Genomic DNA, 17186 nt, shown 5'->3' with positions numbered 1-17186 from the left:
GGACAAGAACAGTGAAAATGAAAATGGAAAATGAGAATTTGAGATAAAAAGTTCACTGTGTAGGAAGAAATATAAAGAAAGGACAATAACACCAAACGCAGAATTAAAAATTTTGGAATCATATTAGCAGGTTAATTGACTAGATCCAGTAAGAGAGAGGGGGGGGGGGAATTTAATGATACGAAAGGAGTAAAGTTGGCCTGAGGTAGTACATTCCTCTAGTCAGCTACCCTGCATAGGGGGAAGGGGAAGGGGAAGAGCGAAAGAAAGAGGAGCACAATAAATGGGTGTCGATGACTACAGGAGGACGTAAAACAAATAACAAGCAGTTAGGTCTACGCAAAGCCTAAAGTCAAGACACTTGCTTTTTAAAAAGTCTAGTAAGACCTGGATGGCCTTACTTGACTTCAAGGGTCTAAAATAACGTCCTCCGACAACGGCGGCCAATCGAAGTCCGCAAGATCATTGGTGAACTTCTGTTGCTGTTCCACGTACTGAGGCCAGCGACACGGTCCATGTCCTACAGTCTCACACACATGGCACGGCCCACAAACTGGACACTCGGTTCGTCGAATACGCCGGCGCCACCCCCGGCCTAAGTCTGTAAAGAAGACTCGCACAATTGCGCTGAATATTTGGTGATAGACTGAATTTCATGTTAGGGTCCCATCTCTGGAGTCGCCTGCGGCGAGTTTTCGAAATGTCCCAATGCTTTTCAGTCGTTTTTCGGATGACACTTGAAAGAAGCCAGTTAGCGTCCGCTCTTGAAAAAGGAGCTACGAGCAGTGGATCTGATTCTTCCGAGTGCCTCCTTTACTTCGACATCGGCCAGTTTGTTGCCGTCTTAGCCACAGTGGCGGGAATCTATTGAAATGTAATGCGGTGGCCGTTTTCTTTCGCTAGAGTGTATAGCTCGGCAGTTTGAAGAGCCAACACTCTTTACGAAATTTCGAACTGCAGAGCAAATGTTTCTGTCACTGAAATTCGTTTATTTGATTTGGCTGCCTGTCTCTTCCTCAAATAATAGCATTCACCCACTACGAGGAACTGGACAAGAAGCGAGCGCTATAGGGCGTTCTTATAAGTAAACAAACACCTATAATTCTGAGTAAGACTGAAAATCTAATATTTGTTATAACATCTGAAATGTAATTGCTATTGTGTGGTAGTACAGAATGAGCAGTGGGGACTAGATTACCTTTTGTTCTTTGTGATGTACGCCAGTTCTCTTCTGTACAAAAGCAATAAACTTGAGCTAGTTGAATAAAAATTATTTGCAGTCGTGATTAATTAATTAGTCATTCGTATTCTCAACTACCCTGAATTGAAACTTAGCTCCAGTGTATCAATAACGCTACCATGGGCTTTACGTTACAGAAAACTGAAGGAAAATATTAAGTCAAATTCGATTGAACGATTACACTTCTGGAGCAACGAGTTCTGTTATTTGGAGGGAGAATATAGCTTTTTTAAGGGAGAAAATGACTAAAATAGAAAATCGGAATAGCGTCATCTGTTGTGCACTATTGAACGTCTCATGTTACCTCAGCAATGGCTGATTCACCGAGCGGTCTAAACAAAGGTCTCGTGGAAATTACGTCAACACGCCCATTTTGGCATGGGTGATTCAAATTGAGGGGCAGCATGAAGACCTTCGGAGGTATGTTCTACGCAACAAAATGATATATTGGCACACAGATGAGGATGACAGACTTCTGTGCAAATAGTGTGTGCTCTAGTATCCCTTTATATTTCCTGCGTTTAAATCATAATTTTCACTTATCAAACTCTGGTATTAAGAAAAGGATACGTTGAGCTCTGTGGTGTCAACCAAATAAGCTGAATCTTTGGATCATGCCATTTCGTCATTCCGTTACACAAAATTCAATGCGTGTATAGAATTACTGCAACTTTTTCCCACGTACAGTTTCTCTTTAAGCTGTCTTTCTATTCCATGTTAAATATATTTTTTAGCAGCTGACGTTACAACGGCATTGAATACTAACTTCGTTTTATCTTAAGAATCACCGGTTAACACTATCATGCTCGCAGTATCTCTCAAAAACTTGACCAATGTTTGTCAGCAGAAGTCTTCTGTCCCCTACCTTTGAATGTCTCTTGAATTTTGTGATGGCAAACCATGTATCGGTACCGGCTCTTTGTTCCCAATGCATGTGTTCTATCAAAGGTTAACTGCATGCAGGCATTCATTATGCAGTCGGTGCAGACTCGTACCAGTGTAATGTTCTCGTGGCGTCTTTCTTTCTTTCTAAATTTTTTTGCTCTACCTGGAAAACAGAAAACAGCGGAAGAAAGCGAAACCGCACTTAGTAGCAATTCTTGAACCTGAACGAACCTCGGCATCTGCGCCTTTGCGAAAGACATACACGACGTAATATGCTACGCGTCCCGTAATACGTAATATACGTAATGACCAACGCTCCATACATAGTACGCTGAGTTATATGCCTCTAAATCTTGATATCCACGGTTACCTTAACGCATAGAAAATAGTACCGCTTTTTTTTGTATGCTGTAGCGAGTTATCAGTTTTGTTGTTAATTAAGCAAACAGATTACAAATTAAGTTTTAATTCCCAAACATTTAATTTTTCTTTCTTTTTTGCAAACGCACTCTCAATGGTAAGAAATAAAGATAAGTAAGGTGTTCTAATTATTATTGGTGTGAAATCGTGTTTACAGTTTACAAAGTTGAAGAAAGACAGGCGAAGGCAGGAAAGTAAACCAGTACACAAAATCTAATTTTCTACCCTGCACTTGGGTATGAGACAGAAGGAATTAGAGCTACGAGAAGTAAGCAGAAGGTAAAGGCAAGATCTACATACATAGCACACAGCCACTGTAAAAGCTCCCAGACAAAAATATAACCACCCGTACTACTGTTTTTAAGCTTAACAGAGCATTCTTGCAGCTGTGCTGAAAGGTAAGGCAGACATTTTAAGATGGTCGGTTTCGAAAGTGGTTGGGAAAATTACAGAGGCGCATAAGTGTCCTTTTGGTTTTCGTCTTTCAGTGCATTTCAGACCTCACGCTTGTTGCGATAGGCCAGTTGGGCAGAAATAAACGAAAATGGTGACTTCTGACCCCTCGTGGGTGAAAAAAAATAAAGCAGCGAGGAAGGCCATGACGAACGGTTGTAATGTTAATTTTACCGCTTGCCTAACATATCCATGGCTTAAGCGTTCGAGCTAGCCGATTTTTTCGCTGGCAGATGAAGCTTATCTTCAGCAGCAAAAAACCAAAAGCAAATACGAACAGCTAATGCCCTCTATCTGACCTCTACTTAGTAGCTCTACGGATCTTTCACTGATAAGGGATCCCGCTTTATAAGTTGCTCTAAACCCCCTACTATAAGCTACAAATAACGCCAACAGCATACAGAGACATAGCACTGTGTTTTTGTATGTTTCTTCACTTTATTTATAACTTCGGCAAGGCGCCTTTTTCAATTAAACATAGTAAGGAGATCTTTGTGCCTCGTAGGGGTACCGGCTATGCTCCTGCTCCAAGCTGCATAAAAAGATAGACACTTATGATAACAAAGTCATAGCAGCGCAAAAGCCCTCAAAAACGAGTTCGGGCGAGTTATTTACAAGTCCTAACACAGCAACTACTAGCTCGCAATCCAAGTTCATGAGCTATAAGTGCAACACAACATAAGTCAATAAGAATAATAAAAAAAGAACATTTTGTGACAACATGTACACGACGAACTAACGTTGACCTCAGCTGTCTCTTTTCATTTCAGAGAATAAGAGATTCTGGCGCTGTGAAATGGCACTGGCTACTCCTCGCGTTTTGAACAGAGCATTAAGGATATTGTAGTTAATGCACAGCGTAGGCCTGCAACTCTGTGCAAGAATGATTTACTTCGCGTACTTTCCGAGGGAAATAATTTACCCTTCTTGCTTAACGAGAAATGGATAATTTCCGAAATGTAGTTAACAATTAGACGCGCACTTACACGAACCGGAGGAGTTTGCGTGACTCTAATGGTTCCTAGGGTGTTGCATCAGTAAGCAGACTTTTCTGACCTTGTCTCTCTCTCTCTTTTACATGTCCGGCCACCGGCGGAATAGTGAGCAGGCTGCTCTGTCAAAAAAAAGGAAAGAAAAATACAGGAAATTCAGCAGCTGTTGCTATTTGCTATTCCAGAGATACCCGAAGGCTGGTTTGATTGTGCAACGAGCGAGGAGGCGCCGTAAAAGTAATCGCATGCAAGGCGAATGTGCCGGCATCAAGGTCGCGATGCTGTAGCGCTGCTGTAGCATTTATTTGGATGCTCGGGGGAAGAAGCAGGTTGAACTGACCAAAGCTAGGTGGCGCTGAATTGGCCGACTAATCGCGAGACCCCCCCAACAGTAGGAGGAAGAAGTAGGTAGCTGTTTTAGCAGATGCATGGTTCGAGAAGAACGTGGCTGCTAAGACGACTCGAAAAAGCGGGACCATTTGGTGCCTCGTCAGAACTGTGAAGGTATAAAAATGCTTTTGACTTGACAGTTTGGCTATATCTGAGACCAACGCGGAGTCTACCAGCAGCGACCGCCGGTAAGTTGAGGTTGGCCTGCTTGTCCGACGCGTATCTATCGTCGTTTTTGAACAGCTCTTTTTTTCACTGAGAATCACGAAGCACGGTTGTGATTAGCAAAGCTATTTCGTGATTTGTGTGTTTGCTTTTCCAGGGTGACTCGATGCACGCGATACCTTGAGCTTTTACCCGTTTCGTGCCGCGTAATTCGAATGTATGCCTGCAGAATCCATTGTCGCATTCCGTGCTAGTGCTAACGCCATTTCAGAACTTCGTTTACAGGGACTGCGGAATGTAAATGTCTCCATACCAATGAATTTAATTCCAACAAACTGCAGCAAATACTGTCCAGCATTTAACAAACGCCAAGCCACCATAACACACAGCAGGTGCCGACAAGGCGGCCATATAAACACTGCGCAGTTTTGAAATTAGAACAAAGCTTTCCATGCATGAACGCTTACAGCCAGCTTCCAGGCCCACCCTGAAACAGTTCTAATTTGTCGCTGTCAGGTCCTTTAAAATATTTAAATAAAATGGGTTTTACGTGCCAAAACACGATATGATCTTGAGGGGCGCCGTAGTGGGGGATTCCGGATTAATTTTGACCAGTTGGGTATCGTTAACGTGCACCCAATGCACAACACACCGGCATTTTCGGATTTCGCCTCCATGGAAATGCGGCCGCCGGGGTCGGGATGTGATCCTAGATACATAGCACTTCATGCAGCAATCCGATTCATTCATTCAGACCTGCCGACAGTACCTGTGCCAACGCATGATTTTATCTCGGCGTCACGCAAGGCAAGACTATTTACACTAAGTTCGAGTTTTGACCTTGTATCTAACTACATCAACATAATGGCGAGTGATTATCCATCCGCCTGATTACATGGCGCCGGGCGGCATTCCCTACATGTAACCGCATGCAGAGTCGCCGAACAGCACTGCCGCCACCACCATTTCAAAACATATTAAAGTGTTTGACTGTTAGTAATTTAGTTAATTGCACACTTGGTTACCGTAGTTTCTAGCTAGTTAACGAAAAAACTGGGAACATGTTCATTTGCTTGCGCCCGCCGAGATTTCTGGAAAATTATAAAAACAAACGAAAAAGAGATGTGTACGCGGCGGTGAGCTAGTTCTTTTATAAGTGTACTGAACCAGTAAAAGATGATAGGCACCTGTGTAACGAAAATGCTAACGCCGCCAGCTGCGGCTAATATGACCCACATTTCATTGCACACACACAAAAAAGACAGAAAAATACATCGTTAGTTTTTGAAGCTACCACGGTCATAGCGGGGTTATATAGAGTTACGTGGACGCTCCAGAATATCAGTGATTCAAGACTTTTCTCAGTGAAATGGACAAAAACTAGTTTTTACTGCAGCAACATCTACAAGTTCTGGCCCTGCGCAAGTTCAGGTACGCACAAATGATAAAAGTGTGCTTGTGAAACATGTGTTCATAATGTGCTCGACGTGGATGGCACTTAACGTATAACCGCGGCGTATGCATTTTCTGACGCACAGAAAATTTGACGATGCCGAACGACAGCAACGGAAACTTTCGGGAAGGCTTCAATTTGCCTGGAGATTTGAGAGATATTGCACAGCAAGAGCTAGGAGAAACGCCTGCAGTAAAGGAACAGGCCTTGCATCAACTGCGGGAGCTAATCCTAGGTGGGTTCAAGCGTATTGGAAGGAGAATCTTCGAATACATTTGTTATAGAACTCTTTTTTTACATTTAAGATCCTTGATTGCTTTCCTCGCTCAGATTATGCATGTTGGGGAATTGTATCAGTAAAGCACCACCAAAACACGTCGAGAACAAGATAAAAATCTCAGTTTTATTAAAAAACAATTCGTGCATTCAGTGTTCAACGCAATGTACCTTGCTGCTTTTATGTAATACTTCTTGCTGTGCTTGCTGTTTTTATGCAATGCTTACCTGTTCATTCCATTTTTTCTTTGTTTTTGACATCTTTCTGTAAATATGTAAATTTCATCGTTTTGTGCCAGTGTTTGAATCCTTTTATGCATCGATGTCTTTTTACCGATTGTATCTTGTGATAAACTGTACCATATGGCCCCCTCATGCTATGCCTCTTCGCAGGCCTGTGAGGTCGTTCTAAATAAAAATAAAATCATAACTTAATATTAAACTTCATTGGTTCCCAATTTGTGGATTCGAAACGAAGTTGCTGCATTTCACGAGAAATGTAATTTCGCTCCAGAAATAACACTGGCATCGTTCTTACCATTTGTGTGCATTCGTCGCTGCTAGCAATACGTGGCTACGTGCTTCGCAGTATTTGTTTAAAAGTGACCACGATTTGCAAGGAAATAGATTTTTTTCAGGCGAATATTCAGACCTTTAATTTTCTCACATTTCTACAACAATCAGGTGAACCCTTACTCGACTGTCCTACGGACGAAGACTTCCTCGTCAAGTTTCTACGGGCGAGAAAGTATGACCCCCAGAGCGCCTTCAAGAACGTCAAAAAGTATTTTAAAGTTCGTAGGGACAATCCACAGCTGTTCGGAGAACTAACGCCATGCAATGTGCCTTTCAACGACGCCTGCCGTAAGCATCGGCTGGTGACATTGTCGCGCAAGACGGATCCCAAGGGGAGAGCAGTGTTGAAGTTCAGGACTGGTGAGGTCAACGAATCTCAAGTGTCTTGTTCGATTTAAGTCTGTCTGTGTCCAACCGTCCTTCGTCCGTCCGTGTCCAACCGTCCTTCGTCCGTCCGTGTCCAACCGTCCTTCCGTCCGTCCGTGTCCAACCGTCCTTCGTCCGTCCGTGTCCAACCGTCCTTCCGTCCGTCCGTGTCCAACCGTCCTTCCGTCCGTCCGTGTCCAACCGTCCTTCCGTCCGTCCGTGTCCAACCGTACTTCCGTCCGTCCGTGTCCAACCGTCCTTCCGTCCGTCCGTGTCCAACCGTCCTTCCGTCCGTCCGTGTCCAACCGTCCTTCCGTCCGTCCGTGTCCAACCGTACTTCCGTCCGTCCGTGTCCAACCGTCCTTCCGTCCGTCCGTGTCCAACCGTCCTTCCGTCCGTCCGTGTCCAACCGTCCTTCCGTCCGTCCGTGTCCGTCCGTCCTTCCGTCCGTCTGTCTGTCTGTGCAGATACTCAGCATTTTAGCAGATACTCAGCAGATACTCAAACATTTTGTAACATACTCAGCAGAAACAGGTCTTTGGGAGCCGTCAGTGAGGTTACACTTTGTAGTTCCTAGAGAAAAGCTGCAAAGAAACACAGAACACGTAAAAAAGATGTAAACAAGATGAACTGTGCCTCTTGCTTGTGGTATATTTTATGGAAAACTTGTACCATCGTTGTTATTGGCTTAAAGCATGAGGTAATGCCTCACTGTTGCGTTTATTATCGCCGCCGGTACACTGTCTTAACGCTGGCTTCTGTTAACTAAGCTCTACGTTTCCATATCTTCAGCGTAACAACAGTACATTTTTACCCCAACTTTGACAGCGCATATCTCGAAACCAGTGCCATGCTCAGAATACATTCCAAGTTGATATGCCTTGCGATCTCACTAGCTACAATACCTAGACTGAAATATGTGCCCTAAGGTAAAAAAGTAAACACTTTAATTAGTGTCATCATGTTAATTATTCATTTATGAGTTTTCATTTATCGTAGAAGTGATGGCCGCCTCATTGAGTAATTCAGATCAATGATTGCGCTATTTGCCGCACGCATTTTTTTAAAATTTGGTTCAGCTAAAAAAGGACTCCGTACAGAACTGTGCCTTCCTCTATAACATACATATTTTGTTTTTGTTTTTCTCTCTGTTTCTAATTATGAGGTGGGCGATGCCACATTTATATATTCCGAAGGCGTAGACAACTGGACGGGCTTGTAGATGTTCGGGGCTTAAAGCACAACACGCAGATACCGGGAAAACTGACAGGAGCTTCGTTTTCCCCGTGTGTATAATTTAGGCTTTCAGCCATAAATATTTATATCTACCGGAGTCGATACTTCTTGTCTTTCTGGCACTGCCTTTAAAGGAGTACTGACGTATATTTTCCAAGTTGTCAAAACAGCACTACACGCGTCTTGCACGTATGCAAGGTAGACGCTTATCAAGTACGAAGGTTGGAAACATTTGCAAGATACGCTCATTTCGCAATAAAGTCATTAATATCATCGCGACGTCATGGCACCGAGCAAAATTTTCTGAGCTCCCTTAACTCTAAGACTAGGTTTGATGACGTTGCTCGTATAAAAATTGTAATCAAGATTATGGCGCGCTATTCCTCTGGGTGTACTCGCTCGTCGCAGCCACAACAATCATAGAAACGAATTGAGCCAGTGTATCGTGGCCTCATGACGCATCCGTCTCCTGGGCACAGAAACCGAAACTATGGTCCATAAATATTAGTATTATAACAAACTATTTAGGGCGTGGTAACGCTTGCAGAATTTTGGTCCAGAATGTAGAGGGCTTGAACCTTCATTCGAATAAAAATTAACAAGAAAAACACCACAGTTTCGCCCTATAAAGGCGAAGCAGTTAATAATGCTGCGGCAGCATCTTAGAATTCTACACGAGGTGTAAGACTTGTAGCTGTTGTGGCAGTTTGGATTGCAGTAAACGTAAGCTGACTAAGTAAACACACGTGGTGTGGCATGTGTGAACAGAGAAAGCTCGATGTCCGCGGGCAACATCGGTTATAAGTACAGGGTCTTGACGGCGCGTTGTCGCCCTGTGTTGACCTCGCGTTCCCGTACTGCGGTGTGCTCACGATGGGAACGACGTCTGGGTACCGCTTCGCGCTTTTCAACTGCAGGGTTTTGTCGACGCTGTCGCCTAGCCTCGGTCTCCTGTTCTCGTAGCACCACGTCTGGGCGTTCAGCTGCAGCGCGTGCCGCATACACAGCAGCACACTGCTTCTGCGTCTGAACACGCGAAGTTATCTTTGCGCGTATGCGGGTCGGCCTTGCTTCCTTGCGATTAGCGTTCCGCTGGAGCTTCTCGGCCGGCCCCCCTGGCAACACGCGGGTGCATGTTAGCGCAGTGTGATGGACGTGGTGCTTAGCTGGAGAAACCATGCTTGAGCCGGCAGGTACCGTTCTAGCCCCCGTACCTCGGCTACTACGTGTGGGAAAACGATGGCACAAGCCGACGGAGCCCGTACGGCCTGCATAGTCTGCGTAAGCTGTTTGACAGTTTGTTCCAGCAAGCGAAGTTGTCTAACCTGAGTTATTAGAATACAGCTTCCTCTGTGCACCAGTATCTGCGATTGGAACACGAAGTGCGCCTAAACATTTTTCGCCACCTGGCGTTCCAATTCTGACCGAAAGCGATATCATACAGGTAATGTGAGTAATGTTCTTCAGAAAACATACCAAACCTGAAGGAAACATTATTTTTATGCGTAATCATTGATGGCGGAGAAAAATCGCGTAGACTGTTCATAAAGCGCGCCGAAGGTCTCAACGCTCTGGCTTGCACACGGGAAATTCTTAAGGATGTTCTATTCCGCTTACTGAGACATGCGTCCATGACCTAATGGTTAGCGCGGATCGAGCTGCTGTGATAAAGGGTCATCTGTTCGAATCCTGCTATCGGTCAATTTCATTTATGTTTACGTATTAAAGATAAAGTATATCTTGGTGGCGAACCACCACTTTTCCGTATCGTGTATGCTTCAAACCTCTTTCGTGGGCCGATTCTGGAGATTGCGCAGCCTAAGAAAAGCCTTGCGCAGCCTCTGTGATTAAGCGATGGCTTGCTGCGGCGCCTTAAAGGATCTCCGAGGCGATGAGCTAGGTTTGACCTCAAAACCTCTGACCCACAAGTGCACGCGTCGTCTGCCTAGGCCGCCAATTAAAGGTTGCTAATAAGAAAGGCCATTACCTGGCCTGCAGTTCTGCCAAGGCGCCTTACATATTATAGACTTCTCATTTGTAACCAATTTAGGCAAAGTGAAGTTACGCTCTGCTGCATGTAGCGATTAATTTCTCTCTAAAGCCACGTTTTATTTATCATTCGTTCTTTTTTTTTTCCCCTTTTGCCAGGCGGCTGGAACACCGATATATGCTCACTGGACGACTTCTTGAGGATTTGCATAGTGCACGCCGAACATGTCCTGCTTCAAGAAGAATTCCAGATCAGGGGCGTCGTAGCCATTCTAGACATCAAGGGCCTTAGCGTATTCCACGTAGCTCACTACACGCCCTCCGTTATCAGAACATTCATTACCCTTGTGCAGGTCAGTGGAAAAGCAAGCGGTGCTTCTTTTTTTCTCTTTTTTTTCGCGATGGCATATTTCTTAGCACGTACGTCCTACCAATTCTTTCATTACGTCACGTGATCACTGACCAGCTACGTGAGTGCCTTGCTGCGGTGCTGACGTGTTGCTGTTGATGAATAGCAGACGAAACTCTGACTCGCTCGCACTTTCACAGCGCGTGCAACTTCTCGCTCGTTTAGCCACTGTGCTCCACCCCAAGGTGCTGGTGCACTTGCTGGTTGGCGGTGGCGAGATATTATCAAGAAAGATAGGGAGGCTGTACGTAATTGTACTCTAATAAATGTATACGCTTGAAGCACGGCAAAAGCGCTTATCGAATGCGTCCAGCCAGCCACACACTTGTTCGTTGGCCTGTGTTTAGATTTCTACGTGCATTACTGGGTTACTGTGGCAATTTTATTCATTATTTTCCCGTAAGTGTTAACTTCATTTTAATTTATTCGAAATCTTTAACGTGACAGCTCGTTATCTCTATCTTTTATCTCTGATTGAGTCCGATAGCATGACTGTTCAGCTGCACATTATCATCATTATATTGCTTTACAGGCACTACTTTTTTTTTAATTTTTATTTGCATGGTACTCGCTGATTTTATTTATCCCGGCTACATATTCTGGCGAATAAAAGTAAAGTGCTGGCGCTGTTGTATCTAATAATAATAATAATAATAATAATAATAATAATAATAATAATAATAATAATAATAATAATAATAATAATAATAGTAATGATAATAATAATAATAATAATCGCTCTCATCACAATAGCGTGCACCGTCATGGCCAGCTGATCAGAACGTTCGGCCGAACCAGTCCCACATGTTCAAATAAAACATTACTGAGCCTGTATGTCATTCTGTAGGCTGCAAAGACACAGCCAGTGCGTGTTAGGTCTAAGTAGCTGGCCGCTTAGTATTCGCTGCCCCATGGACAGCAGTTCGTGCTTGGCGCTCAGTCAGTGACTTCAGGAAAGACGAATAAACGTGTCACTGATAAGTACGACGTTCTCAGCAAGTTTGCAAAAATCCAGATGACAGATAAAGGAGGGAGTTGAAATTGTACAATGTTTAGGCAAATTTGTAACCCTAACAACGCTTCTGCTATGAATGTGCAAAACTTTATGCTTTCGTTTTCGTACATGCACGAGGAAGTTACGTTTTCGCCATAGAATACCATCGGCTGCACTTATATTGGCTCCTTATTACATCCCTTCGCTATATGTAGGCCATTGTCATCGTTTCAGTCGGAAAGAGAAACATTGTCTATCGGATTGTGACAACTGGACGATCGGCCGTTGTCTGTGCAGCTGCTACTTGAATGCAGCCCTCCTCTCTCGTCAGCCCGCAAAGCTATGAAGGCACTTTTATCTTGAGGGCAACTGGCCTATGTGAACGTTTTTGACTCGCTGGGGCCCTCCGCGTGCGTGCGCGAGATCACTGCAACTTTCCTTCCCCTCCCCTCCCTCTCGCTATCTTATCTTTCTATTCCCTCTTTCTCGTCCCTCAGGGTAAGGCAGCCAACCAGACGCATTTCTGGTTAACATCCCTGCCTTCGCCGTTTATTTCCTCCTCCTCCTTCACTAGATGTACAGACGTAGGGTTGTGTTTTGTGCGGTTCAAAGATACAATTTGGCAGAAGTATTATCCGAAGGACGACTCAGTCATTCTAATGTTGAATGTGTTCTACAATCATCTTAAGAACAAGGCGCCAGCAGACAACGGACGCAGTAAATAACCTGGCTAGATAAGTACCGTGTTTTTTCCGGCATTAGATATTTGTATTTGCATGTAGTGTTGGTGCTTTCCTACTTTACCGCTTCCCTTGTCGATTGGAGCTTTGTGTTGAAGATGAATGTATGCTAACTTGCCCATGCATGGTTAAGAATGCTTTTCTATTTGCGCTAAAAGATTAATAATTGAATGTCTGGGCTGTGGCCGCAACTGTCTATACAAAATTATGTTGTAGCTCCTGTACAGCCGTTGAAATGCACTTAGCCTAATTCTGACAACCTTACTGCGACGTTCCCCTATATGCAATTAAAAAGATACTATAGCTTACTCACTATCCTTAAATCATGAATGAGGAAACAGGGTGCTGTTTCTCTACCGGATTTACAAAGGGCGAATTTTAGTCGACGAATATCTCAATAAGAGATGGCGCTACTGCATTTGTTTACTTCGCCGCCACTAATTAAGATGTTACTTAAATAATCTTTGGTAATTATTGAACAAACTATAACGGTTACACGATATTCTACTGTCCTTGGGGCCAGTAATTAATAAGTTATTTAACGAATATTTGGTAATTATTGAACAAACTGCGACGGCTACTCGGCATTCTGTAGTGTCGGCAGTTTCAAGTAACGAAGAGGAAAAAAGCAAAATAGCATCGGTTAAATCCTATTTTTCTGTCAAATCTGTTTCCATTGTAATAGATAACCAAGTATATATGCATATGATAGAAGGGAATGTTCAGTAGGTCTGCTACATATTCAGGGGAAGAAGTGACAACCTTGTTTGTAAAAACCACGTTGAAAACGGTCAACAAAGAGCAATGAAGTAAAGTTGTCTTTTCTTTTCGTACAAGTGGTCACTTTTTTATACATATGTGAGTACACAATTACAGGACTGCCTACCCTTGAGGATCAAAGCTGTCTACATCATCAACAACCCTGCTTTATTTGACCTTTTATTCGCTATTGCCAAGCCCTTCATGAAGGCCAAGCTGGTGAACAGGGTAAGCGTCACACAGGACATTACTGCTTTATTTCTGCTCGTTGTTCTGATAACGTAACGGCGGCAAATTAAACACATAACATGGCCTAAAGATAAAGAATGCCCAGAACACAATGCCACAATAAATACAGAAAAAGAAATCTTAAGAGGTCATAAACACTACAGGTACGCAAAACACAAAATGTTGCAACAGAAAAGAATTGGCGCTATCACTGCTTCAGAATAAAAATTATATACAAAGGATGGTGTCATTCCTAATAGTCAAAAACATAACATTTACTTTCTATTATAGTATTTATCGATGCCTGATTGGCCTCCAGCACTTCTTAAGGTAACAAGCTCGCTTTTTTTTAAATAGTTGTTGCTCATTGGTACAGTTACCTTATGCTCATTCTTCTCCGATCAAACATTATGAAATCTTCATTCTAGTCAACTTCTTGGTCCATGGTGTCCGCCGCACTCTAACAGATGTTCTAAATTCTAATGCGATAGTAAAATTCTCTTGTGTAGGCGATACCCAGTGGCAAACAGCGAAAAAGGTTTTCTAGACGTCTGCTGAGCTCTATCGGTATAGAAAATTCAATAGGGAGATCGTTGTAATAGATAAAAATCGTGGAATTTCCGTCGAACAACGCTGTACTATTACGAGGACATGTGCCTTTAAAATGCAGCGTATTTAAAGTCGAGGTAAACGGAGTTGGTCACCATATTATCTTGATTTGCTTGTGGCGCTGTTGCGCCAGCTGCACAATGCCCGGGAATGTTAAAAAAGCTCAGTTTCCACTGAGAAACTATGATACGATGCCTCTAATTGGACTTCACTGATGGAAGCAGCACAAAAGAAAAAAGATATGGAACAGGTTTGTGCAAAACGAAAAAAGACTGGCGACACCGACTATGTTCCAAGTATATTTTACGTCGTGGGCGCGCCAAATGCAGAATGGATAACAGTCGTACTGTTATCCATTCTACAAAAGCTGCACTATGTGTTCACCGAGAAATTGGTCCATTTATTGAGGAGAAAAAACGCCATGTTAAAGTGGTCTTTTAGAGGGCAGCTCTCAAGTGCCCGTTCATGCGTTAAGCGTCGGCATGCCTCGTCGGCGGCGTTATACCTCGTAACCAAGCGAACGAGCACAGGCAAAACATGAAAGCGAACGCGGAGGAAAGAATGAAAGAAGAGCGGGCGCGCGGGTAAGGGGAGGAGGAGGGCACAGGGAAAGCATGAGGCGGAAAGTGATGGAGGAGTGGAGGGAAAACGGCCTGCGCATGCGCTCAGCTGCCGGCGGCCACGGCATCCGTCGAAGGGTGGCCGATCTGCGCTTTCGAGGGCGGGAGGATGGCTACGCTCGTCCGCGGCGTTAGCTGTTGAGGTCAGTCCACCGTACTGGCGTGTGCGACGTGTTTCACTGCTCCTGCAAGGGGCCATGGCGAGCTGTTAAGAGTAAGGCTCGATCTGACGCTCTCTCTGGTGTTGCCGCTGATGACACTATTGGCACGACTAACCCGCGATGGAGGGCCGCTCTCGTCGTTGGTAAGACGAAAGCGTGAGAGGAAAAGAGTAGTGCCAGTCAGCACGCGCTGTCAGACGACAATGGCTACGATATGGCGCCAGAGTAGAACATGACGTCTGTACGGAAACAAGGCGCGCAACTCACAGCGCTCTCTTCCCAATATAAAACTCTATAATCATACTACAAAATATTGACACGCGAAATGAAAACACGCGTAGAGATGCGCTCATAAATCGCGTTAGGGAGTAAGGTAATCGTCGGTAAATTTTCTCTTTCTTTTTTCATTTTGACTTGTAGATTCGCTTCTTCGGCTACGACTTGGAGGAGTTACACAGTCTTGTGCCGGATGACGTCATTCCGGAGGAGCACGGCGGCACCAACGAGAGCTACGACTTTGACACGATAGAGGAGGAACTTAAGGGTGAAGAGAAGTTCTTCGAGAAGATTAACGCCTACGGTTATCGCAAGGAGGAGAAGAACGGCAAATGAACTAACCAACAGACAGTTGGGATAAAGAATATTACATTCAATCAACTTTTCACCTTATTGCACTCTTGCTTGACACATTGCTTGTTTTTGTTTATTGCTGCGCCGCGGAAAGTACTTGTACGCCGTGCACATTACTACGGCGCAGCGTCAAGATTACTGTGCGGTGTTTCTCAGTTCTATACAATGCTTTTCAAAATTTTGTAATAGGCCGTTTTCTTGTTTCCCTGGGCATGCGACACTGGTTATGTGCTGCTCTTCAATGAACCTCTTTGATGCGAACTTGGGTGGCTGAGTAGGTGCGTTTGGGTATGCGCCACTCTTCAATTTCAAAACAATACTTTATAATATGTCCGGTGCTCGGGGGAATTGAATCCCCGACACACATATCAATACATTCTTGTTTGAATGTAAATTCACACAGGCGCCGCAAGATGGCGCATCATGCTCAGTGGGAGTAGAGTAAGTAGTGTTGCACCTCTGGTTGAACTCGCCGCTCGCGCCTCTATTCGCTCAATCTGGTCACGTCCACAAAAAGCATCCTTTTGCGGCAAAGCCATCTTCATAGCTGTGTCTGCACTGCCGCCCGCCGCGCCACCGCCTTCGCGAGCCTCTGCCACGCCAGTGTTGGGTACGTCAGGTTGGTGCGATTTGGATGGACATTGTCGTTGTTGCCCTACAGCGCAGCGTCAAGATTACTGTGAGGTGTTTCTCAGTTATATACAATGCTTTTCAGAATTTCGTAACTGCGCGTTTTCTCTAACTACATTGCGAGTTTTAGTAGTGAAAGTGAAGAATGGGCAGCGCCCTGTCTGTGACTCATAAATCTAGGTATTCGGTAGACTTGTTAACAAACGGCTTTTTCTCTCACCCGCTACGTCCTTTATTTTCAAAGCACAAAATAAGCTGTCCCTCTTGTCAAATATGTGCCCAGAAAAACAAGTGATACTCGAAGCAAAATCAACGTCGCACGCCGAAATCGGTAGTACGGGTGGAGTGTGTCGGCTGTTCATTATGACTCATTATTTATTCCAGCGTAACGCTACGTTCCATAACGCACAGATCTATTCGCGTCACGCACGAAATCCAATCACACATATAGAGTAAGTATAAATGACACTAGCAAAATATTTTCGAGGAGAACAGGCGGTAACATTCCAGACATGTATGAATCCTCTCGCGCTATGTAACGGCTGGTTAGCCGATGAAAAAGCTCTACTGGAAAAAGATACAAATGTGCGTGTATGAGTACTTGTATAAAGATTCACCTTACAGATGTAGTATGGAAGCATAATACAGTCTACTTCAGTCCGTCCAAGTCCATCGAACTGCGAAGTATAAAATCTGAAACTGTTTCTAGCGTCTATTGCGCAAGACCTACCTCGATCAGCGTGAAATTCCACTTAGCTTGCGTTATTTAGGAAGCGCGAAGCATAGACAATTTGTAGCACTTTATTTATGCGCAGTCGTTGTTTGCTCAAGTTGCCTATTTTATCTTTCAAAGCACCGTGTCAAAAACGGCGTGCAACGAGCGATCTTAAGAATTTATTCTATTTAGAATAGTGAGTGAGTGAGAAAACTTTATTTCGAATGTCAGTTCGAGTTTTCTTAAATTT

General features: G+C 44.0%; 1 protein-coding gene across 4 annotated transcripts in view; it reads left to right on the top strand.

Moving 5' to 3' along the window:
• LOC126536774 (alpha-tocopherol transfer protein-like) overlaps nt 1-15630 on the top strand; it is a 30523-nt gene extending 14893 nt beyond the window's left edge. The window contains exons 1-6 of one of the 4 annotated variants that reach the window (XM_055073907.2): nt 3773-4568; nt 6084-6233; nt 6959-7210; nt 10601-10794; nt 13461-13571; nt 15382-15630. In XM_055073907.2, the coding sequence (XP_054929882.2) occupies nt 6095-6233; nt 6959-7210; nt 10601-10794; nt 13461-13571; nt 15382-15573 (888 nt within the window). In that variant the 5' untranslated portion in view covers nt 3773-4568; nt 6084-6094 and the 3' untranslated portion in view covers nt 15574-15630. Of the gene's footprint in view, nt 1-3772; nt 4569-5615; nt 5977-6083; nt 6234-6958; nt 7211-10600; nt 10795-13460; nt 13572-15381 lie in introns of those variants that run through there. The other 3 variants (XM_055073908.2, XM_050183778.3, XM_055073909.2) reach the window with 3 other exon arrangements.
• Nucleotides 15631-17186: the final 1556 nt, after the last annotated feature.

The sequence above is a fragment of the Dermacentor andersoni genome, chromosome 4, assembly GCF_023375885.2.
Source record: "Dermacentor andersoni chromosome 4, qqDerAnde1_hic_scaffold, whole genome shotgun sequence".
Taxonomy (NCBI): domain Eukaryota; kingdom Metazoa; phylum Arthropoda; class Arachnida; order Ixodida; family Ixodidae; genus Dermacentor; species Dermacentor andersoni.
This window is presented reverse-complemented; position numbering and strand designations above follow the sequence as displayed.